At 46.3% G+C, this 9,177-nt stretch overlaps 2 protein-coding genes across 2 annotated transcripts in view; one reads left to right on the top strand and one right to left on the bottom strand.

Annotated features, from left to right (window-relative positions):
* The window catches only part of LOC106812319 (E3 ubiquitin-protein ligase Topors-like), a 3,291-nt gene extending 105 nt beyond the window's left edge, over nt 1-3,186 (top strand). Inside the window, exon 2 of the mRNA XM_014816159.1 lies at nt 190-3,186. Coding sequence (XP_014671645.1) covers nt 190-2,580 — 2,391 coding nt within the window. The 3' untranslated portion in view covers nt 2,581-3,186. The remainder of the gene's footprint in view (nt 1-189) is intronic.
* Nucleotides 3,187-5,571: 2,385 nt separating this feature from the next.
* The window catches only part of LOC106812324 (condensin-2 complex subunit H2-like), an 18,104-nt gene continuing 14,498 nt past the window's right edge, over nt 5,572-9,177 (bottom strand). The window contains exons 3-6 of the mRNA XM_014816167.1: nt 7,602-7,786; nt 7,131-7,232; nt 6,227-6,388; nt 5,572-5,866 (exon numbers count right to left, since the gene is read on the bottom strand). Of these exons, the coding sequence (XP_014671653.1) occupies nt 5,729-5,866; nt 6,227-6,388; nt 7,131-7,232; nt 7,602-7,786 (587 nt within the window). The 3' untranslated portion in view covers nt 5,572-5,728. The remainder of the gene's footprint in view (nt 5,867-6,226; nt 6,389-7,130; nt 7,233-7,601; nt 7,787-9,177) is intronic.

Raw genomic sequence — 9,177 nt, 5'->3', positions numbered from 1 at the left:
CTCTCTCTCTCTTTCTCTCTCTCTCTCTCGCTCTCTCTCTCTCTCTCTCTCTCTCTCTCTCTCTCTCTGTCTCTCTCTTTCTCTGGCTCTGTCTGTCTGTCTTAACTGATTCTGGTGGTCGACAGGGTAAGGATGTATGTAACGATAATGATGTTTTCTCTAACTCTCTATTTATTTTCCCTCCACCAGGTGAAGGCGGTTTGCCCGCTCTGCAAGCAGCCGTTCCGCAGCATCATTCACAACATTCGCGCGCTCGACGACTACGACGAGTTCACGCTGCGCCCGACCGACAGCGCCACCTGGGCGAGCCCTGACGGCAGACGCTTCCGCTACCGCAGCACCCTGGTGGCGGGCGGCCGCCGTGACCTGACGCTGACCCGCGACGAGCGGGAGAGGAACGCGCTGCAGCGGCGGCACCGCCACGTGCTGTCATTGTCGCGCGGCGCGTGGCACCGCCGCCACCACCAGGGGGCGACGTCGGAGGACAGGCGGCGGGTGTACGCGGAGGGGCTGCAGCTGCGCGTGGCGCGCGACGCGGGGACGCGATATCGCGAGACGGGTCCGCAGTTCTACCGAGAGAACCCGGCGTGCACGCACCGCCTCGTGCCGTGGCTGAACCGCGAGCTGAACTTGCTGCTGGCGCCCTCCGTGGCGCGTGCGACGTACGTCCTCGAGCTGGTGCTGTCGCTGCTGCTGCGCCATGAGGTGCTCAGCGGGCGCATGCACGAGCGGCTGTACCCGCACCTCCGGCGCAATACACGCCGCTTCCTGTGGGAGCTGCACAACTTCGCTCGCTCGCCGCACGACATGGTTGCATACGATCGCGCCGCCACCTACGTCGCCGCTGCCGCTGGAGAGGGGGCGCCACCGACGCAGGCAAGCGACGTCGTCCTGCTGTCCCCCGACTCGCGTGCATCGCCCCCTGGTGGCGAGACACGTTACGGCACCTTGCTAACTACCCACAATCCGGAGCCGCCTGCAGGTGGCGCTGCTGCTAGATTGACGGGAAGTATTCAAGGTGATTACGTCACCAACATGACCACCTTTAACCCGTTGCCGCCTACAGTCAGCACTGGAATGCCATCTACATTTGGTATCAGTGGTCTCCCGACAGGCTCCACAGCGCCTTCTATCAGCGAGCATCTCAGGAGAGTGAACGTGGACTTTGATGCGAGTACGCGCCTCATCACGCGAGTACGCAGCTTCCTCGCTCGCCCCGACGACACGACCGACACCAGCGACGAGGACGTCGTCGTCCTGCCCGCCAGGGGGCGCCATGCGAGTCCCGCGCCGGTCGTCGATCTGTCGCCGGCGTCGTCGCGCGACAGCGACGTGGTGGTCATCACTGAGCTGAAGCCGCTGCACGAACGCACGCCGCCGCTCGTCGCCATCACGGACGACGACGACAACGACGCAGCGTCCTCTAGCGGCGCAGACGGCGACTCGTCGCGGTCGCGGGGAAGTCCGTCGAGGTGGCGAGATTCCCCGGCGCGATCGAGCGCGCAAGACTGTCGGTCGACGTCAGCCGATCGCGTCAGTGCGGTAGATCGTTCGTCACGACCGTCGGTAACGAACGCTTATTCGTCAGGACCGTCGATAGCGGACGCTTATTCGTCACGACCGTCGATAACGGATGCTTATTCGTCACGACCGTCGATAGCGGACGCTTATTCGTCACGACCGTCGATAACGGACGCTTATTCGTCACGACCGTCGATAACGGACGCTTATTCGTCACGACCGTCGATAACGGACGCTTATTCGTTACAACCGCGGATCACGGACACTTATTCGTCATGGCCCGGTCCGTCCACCGCAGACGCTCATTCGTCACGGCCGGCACCGTCGATCGCGAATGCTCCGTCGTCACGACGACGACCCGCGAGCGTTGTCGTGGTCAACTCTCCCCTGTCTCACGCGTCCAGCACGCGCGACAGCTCCTGGGAGGCAGCGTCGCCACGGCAACGTCAGTCGTCAAGGTCAGCCGACCGACAGCGGTCCGGCGAGCGCAGACACCACGCGAAGAAGCGGAAACGTCGTTGCGGCGACGGCTCGCCGTCTAGCGAGTACAGCGCCACCCGGTGTACAGTGGACGAGAGAGAGGAAGTGATCAGTGAAAGGTCTCAACGTAGACACAAACACAAACACAAACACAGCCGTCGGTACAGACACACACACAGACACAGCCGTATAGATGGTGGGACGGCAGATCGTGAGGTTGATAGTGACAGACACCATCGCAGACACAGACACCATCACGAACACAGCAGTATAGATGATGTGACGGCAGATCGTGAGGTTGATAGTGACAGACACCATCGCATACACAGACACAGCAGTATAGATGGTTGGACAGCAAACCGTGAGGTTGATAGTGACGGACACAGACACAGACACAGACACAGGCACAGACACAAACACAGCAGTATAGATAATGGGACAACAGACCATGAGGTTGATAGTGACAGACACCACCACAGACACAGCAGTATAGATGGTTGGACAGCAGACCATGAGGTTGATAGTGACAGACACAATCACAGACACACACACACGCAGAGAAAACACAAGAAGAATTGACAACCCAGTCTTAATTGTTGCCACCGATATGGATATGCTAAGTTGATGAAATAGAAAGACCGACTAGCAACGATTTCTAGGTCTAAGTCACTGATATAGATCTAATCAGGAGTGGATAATAATAGATCTATTATTATTCACTCCTGATCTAATCATACCTAGGTATTATTATTTCTGGATCTAATGACTAATTCGGATTTACTGATGTGGATGGATAAGATGTTTGATACAATCCATCCCAGATTTATATGCATGCCTACTGGTGCACGTTTCGGTATCAATTGTGTTTTTTATAACATATGTAATCGTACATACTGAATTTTTTTGTATATTGCATTGAATTTGAAATATTAATAAAGAATTTGTTAAAATTAATTTTATACATTTGAAATCTTTGATTGTGAAACTAGCACAACAGTAACATTGTGCTATTTGAAGTAACCCAGTTGAATATTATCAAGTGTATAATATAGTCTGTACACTCCTGATATTATGTAATATAATAAGTAAAGTGATTAGCCATTAATCTGTGCTGTTTGATATGCTATCAGATGCTGTGATCACTGGTGAAATGTTAGTGCTGATTAAAAAACTATTCAATATTGATTCCAGAATGTGTTTGAGCTTTTTCAGCAATGTTTCAGAAGCGGCGAAATCAGGAAAATGACACTTTTATTTTAGATTACATCAAAATTTCGACACAAAACTTTCTTAGTGACGCCGCTACAGAGCACAAATATGATCACTAACTATTATATGATCACAAATAATTACATGATCACTCGGTTCCCAATGTAACAGTAGACGTTTGATGTTCACTTTCGTACATATGCAGAATATAGACGAGCCACAGAAACAGTACAAAATCGGCGTACACCTTCGTGCATGTTTAGTGCGACACTGACGTTACAGCTTCAGATCCCTGAGAGTTGTGGCCAGAAAGGCTACGAGCAAGTAGTCTAGATAATGGTAATGTAAAAGAGAGTATACATGCACAGGTGTCGTGATAATGCTGCCTCAGAGGGACAATCCTGTCGCGCAGGTCTTGTTATAGCCACAGAAGATCGTCGCAGACCACAAACGATGCCACGTTTGCCGCAAAATAAAACGTGATCTTCGTAACTGAACTTTAGGCATGCACGCGACACGGGGGGGGGGAGGGGGCTGTACATGCTAGTGCTACGTAAACATTCTCACCGTGTAGCCATCGCACTTGGCCAGAAATCTCAAACACCATTTTACACACGCGCTAAAATAAGTCAAAGAAATAGTAATAAAATCGTGTAAGAGCTGTAATGACTTATAGAGGCAATCCCTTCTACAATGTGAATACTTTCTCCTCGATCACTCGATGTAACGAAGGATCAAGAATTCGGCTCTAAACATAAAAACTACTACTAGCAGAAAACTAGACGATGACGAACAAACAACAAATGTGATCCTACCGATATATACATGTACAGATATAAAAAAATAACTCGAGGTTTTATTAGAGTAATTACGGAATATCTACAAAACATAACTGCTTATCGAGGCGATAACAGTATTGATTGACTAAATCAAACCTTGTGCATTTATAACATGGCAGTGTTGATAAATCTAGCTATATACACACGTACGATACAAACACGCATGCCATGTACAGGACCGAGATGCAAAAATTTCAATAGTTACAAGAAGATGGTAATGAATGCAAGTCATACATGTAGCCATCTTCCTCACAAACTCACTCACATCGTAGCATAGGGCAATAATATGAGAGCGAGTGCGAGTCAATGACAGATTGCTCGCTGCCCATTGCGCTTAACCAATGTAAATTTCAAGGTTACATTAATATAACAGGGGGACCTAGAGAGTAGGATGGCGCATAAATGTAATATAGAGAGGATAGGAGGGTATGTTAAGCTAACATATGTATCTAGTGTGGGTACATCAATGTAACATTAGTATAAAAAGAGAGTAGTAGGGTGCATAAATGTAACGTAGAGAGAGTAGGTAAGTATATCCATGTGACGTGTTTAGAGAGAGCACATCAATGTAACATATCGTATTTTTCAGCACATTTCAAAATTATTCTGCGTCCCTTATAATGACCCAGCTTGGGATTTTGGTACCACCTCCCTCGTGTTACAATTAAAACATAGAAATCATCGTTGCCTTCCGAAAGACTACGAGTATCATCACTTACTTTTCCACTAATACGGTTATTTGTGTTCACTGACAGTATTTACAAGTAGTGTTTAAAATATACGAGACGTAATAACATAAAGGTAATGAAAGATTATGTTACAGTAGATATAAGTCCTAGCTGACACTGAGGTTATTTGTGCACTTTAGATTATAGGACCTATACTGGACAAATAACCTTATATGTAAGATTTAGCAGTAGTTCCCATAGTCTGGTCAGGCATGAGAAAATTCCCCCTTAATTTTATTTTTTTCAACAAATTTCCCATTACTACAGGGTGCATCGTATGTACTGGTGTTTCTTGCATGCCACAGAACATGGTAGGTGAAGCCAAGAGAGAGAGAGAGAGAGAGAGAGAGAGAGAAGAGAAACCTATGCAAGTTTAAAACATAATTAGCCAACTCTAGAAACATCAACCATAATTACTAACATTATTCTGACAACCCTCATCTTCTCTCGTATATGTGTGTCGTACCTCACCATGTTCTCATAAGGTGGCATTTATCCTGACAACCCTTGCGCACTCAAGCATATACATATATATATATATATATATATACTGGTTCACATAGTGTCAATTCCACCACACTCTCACTAGGTGGCACTCATGCTTACACAAAACTGTGCTCTTGGTAGTGTTCCTTAAGGCGGGTTTATGTCGGGCTTGCGAGCCGACTCGACCGAAAGCAACTGGATTTCGAGCAACTGGAAGCGATCGGCAGCGACTAGTTGCGTCCAGTTGCCCACTGTTCTATTCCGAGCAACTAGTGGCGGCCAGTCGCAGGCAGTCGCGTCGGAGTCGACCGACCTAAGCACTGCAGTCGCAGCCAGTTGCTTCCAGTCGAGTCGGCTCGCAAGCCCGACATAAGCCCGCCTTTACAAGTGTCTAAAAAACAGATCTAAGCAGAGACTCCCTTCTGCTTTAAGGAAATTGCATCAAACTATTGTCACTAGATGGAGCTACTGCTGCAAGGACGGCGCTCTGTATTCCTGCAGATCTTCGTGTATGCGTTTCCGTGACAACAGCCTGATTGCCATTGTGTCCATGCCGTCAGCTCCCTGCGCATCTTGACTGATCTCTATGTTGTGTGAATTTGCCTGCAAACGAAGAATTTATCCTATATAGTTTTCTTCGTGTCATATAATTAGTTATAATTCAACATAAATCGTATATATGCATACATCACACATCGGGCTGAGCTCTTAAAGTGGTAATTTCATACAACTTCCCAACCGTTCGTGTATTTGAATTGACAATTTTGCTGTGAATTGATGAATTATTTTATCAACAGTCACACACATAGCATAGTCACGATCGCGTTTAGTAACTTCATATCATTAATTAATTATAACTGCTATATAACGTTGCATTTCACACATTTGACACATTGGATCACAACACGCAGTGTATTGTCTGACAACGCCGATGCTTTTTCCTCTGACACTGCCTTCGCTCACCAGCTGTAATGCGGACAGGAAGTAGCGACAGACGTCGTACGTGCTCTTTCCTGAGACGATCTGTTTGAAGGGCACCTTCTTCACCTTCGCCGATGGCGTGTGTGAGAACGAGTCTAGGATCAGCGATCCATGCTTGTGGATGTCAAACGATCCGCGCGTCTCCTGCAATCATAGATCAGAGCACATCTACTATGATCCCATCCACCCGAACAAGAAGAACCCACTTGGAGCATATTATTGCCACTTTGCCAGGTTGGTCAAGTTCACCCACATTTTTCACGAATGCATGATGACGAATCGTTGAATTCGCATTTACTTTGTTGTCAAGCATTGTCTTTAGATCTTCATATTGTAACCATGATTGGCTAGAGCAAACAGTCAATCACACCAGGTGGCTCAGTTAAATAGCACTGTGCGTAGGTCCTCCTGACACCACAAAATGCCTGTTGAAAGCATCTAAGAATTTAAAAGTTGAGCTCATAGCCACAGTAAGCACACGTAGATCTTTCCACGGCAGCTATTTTTTGCCTAGATTTCAAATTTGGCTTTTTATCATTATTTTATTTTTATTTTTATTTTTATTATTTAAGCATCTCATCGTAATCACAATTGACCTTGACCGAGCTAGCTAATTCTAACTGCTAGCTAGTATGATACGATGTATAAATCACAGCTTGGCGGTGAGGAGTACGTTTAGCTACTCATTAATTACCTTCAAGAATGCATGACAAATCACTGAATTTGCAGTACTGTTGTCAAGCATTATCTTTAGATCATAATACTGTACAACATGTACAATGATATATCCACCCTCTAACTAATTCTAGCTGCTAGCTATGTCTTACTGCTAGCCCATGTCTAGCTGCTAGCTAGTATGACACGATGTATAAAGAGAAGGTTTTACCTCCTGCTCCAGCACGGGAAGTATCTTCTCCTCCCATTGGGAGACTCTCTTCGCGAGCTCAGTCATGTGCGTGTATTCCTTCGCACTCGCGAGGAATCCCTCCTGTGTAAACATGTGCAAAGTTACTCACGGTAAGCAACATATACTAACACTCGCTGTCTCTCTCTCTCTTTCTCTCTTCCTGTCTCTCTGTGTGTGTGTGTGTGTGTGCGTGCGTGCGTGCGTGTGCATGTTTGTGTGTGCGTGCGTGTTTGTGTGTGTGTGTGTGTGTGTTTGTGTGTGTACGTGCGTGCGTGTGCGTGCGTGTGTTTGCGTATGTGTGTGTGTTTGTGTGTGTGCGTGAGTGCGAGTGTAATACACTAACATCTATCGGGTATACTAATATTATGTACATATGAATATATGATTTGCTTGTATTCTGTTCCACTTGCAAGGGAGGTTGCTGCAGTAGAGGGCAGCACGATAGCTCACCGTGTACTTCAGTACGAGCTCCTCATAGCTGGAGATGCACTCTATCGCCCCTTGCTGCTGCTGCTGTTGCTGTAATGTGTGTTCACTGATGAAGGGCTCATCAGATCCCAGTCTATTGTCCGCATCCTCGCTAGCAAATGCTGGCATGTCATTGTTGTCGTCGTCGTCTTCGTCGTCATGGCAACCTACAATAAAATTAAGTATAGTAACAATCGCAGCAGTACCATGTGATCCAACGAGCCAAGGAACCAATCACAGCAGTACCTTTATCACATGTGTTGTCAGCGTGAGAAACAAGCGGTCGCCCAGTCGCCAGTGGCGATGAGAAAATCGACCGGGCGACTGCTTGCTCGTGTCAGCTGGTCCAACGGGGCGACTGCATAATCGCCGCACAGGAAATAAAAAATTTACCAAACTGAGGCCATAATAAAAATGTTGTGTGTTTGCCCTCACCCGACCGACCCGCCAAAAAGGGGCCGACACAAACATTTGTATTGACCTTTCCGAAGTTTCCGTATGTGGCAGGCCTGCGGCAACTGTACGCGGGATAATAGTACTAGAGCTATGCACGGCCTGCGTACGTGCCTGTTGGCTGGGCGGCACTGATTGAAGTAGGGGGGAGGGGCGAGTGCATTATCGATTGTTTCACTTTCAGCTGCGTGCCAGGGTGCATGTTTATTATTAGTGGGTGGCCGGGCACCGCTGGTATGAGAGCGCGACAGCAAAACTTTCCTGGAATCGCTGGATTCCAAAACTTGGACAGCAAAACTTTGCTGGAATCCTGGAAATCGCTATATTATAATTTAGATATTAAATAACTTAATTATGGATCTAACTCTGACAGATTAACTTTATTTTCCTTTCCAAAGACTAATATGTGCTAAGAAAATATTTATTATTTCTTAATTCAAGTTCCTTTTATTTGTAATGCTTTTATTTCCACATTACGTGTATGTGTGCGTGCGTGCGTGATCTGGAAATAAAATCATGCACAATTTAGCTCTGATAAACAAGTTGTTAAAAGTATTTTATATGTATATTGTATCACTGTACAATGTACATTATAAAAATCTGTAGGCAAACATTAAAGGTATCTCCACACAAGCACACCTGAGCACGTAGACACCATTGCTGAATTTGTAAAAAGACCCCCCTCAAAAAAAAGCCAACCACACTTTTCAGCCTGGGTTGGATGAAGGCAAACAAAAAATTGTTTAATTGTGGCCTGATTATTTTGTTATTCTCTACTAACCTTCTACATTATTCTAATAAAATCAATGGTAAATTTAATCAAATATAGACTAAAAATAGTCAAATTCCGAAGCCTAAAGTTCATGCGAAGTACACAATGTTTGTTGTGTTTGATTTTCTAGGTCATGTTGTTAAACCTCTGCTAATTCGATAATACTGGGCATCCCGACCAATCAGCGATCGCGTGTAATTAAATATGATAATTTATAGGAATAATGGGCGGTCTTCAGAGACCGCTGATCTTTGATGTTTTGATCGTTGATTGATTTGATTGATCTTTGGACTTGTTCCGATTTACTACGCATCAGTGTATCGAAACGAGTAA

The sequence above is a fragment of the Priapulus caudatus genome, unplaced genomic scaffold, assembly GCF_000485595.1.
Source record: "Priapulus caudatus unplaced genomic scaffold, Priapulus_caudatus-5.0.1 Scaffold634, whole genome shotgun sequence".
Classification (NCBI taxonomy): Eukaryota; Metazoa; Priapulida; class Priapulimorpha; order Priapulimorphida; family Priapulidae; genus Priapulus; species Priapulus caudatus.
The sequence above is the reverse complement of the archived record's forward strand: the minus strand, read 5'-3'. Positions and strand labels throughout refer to the sequence as shown.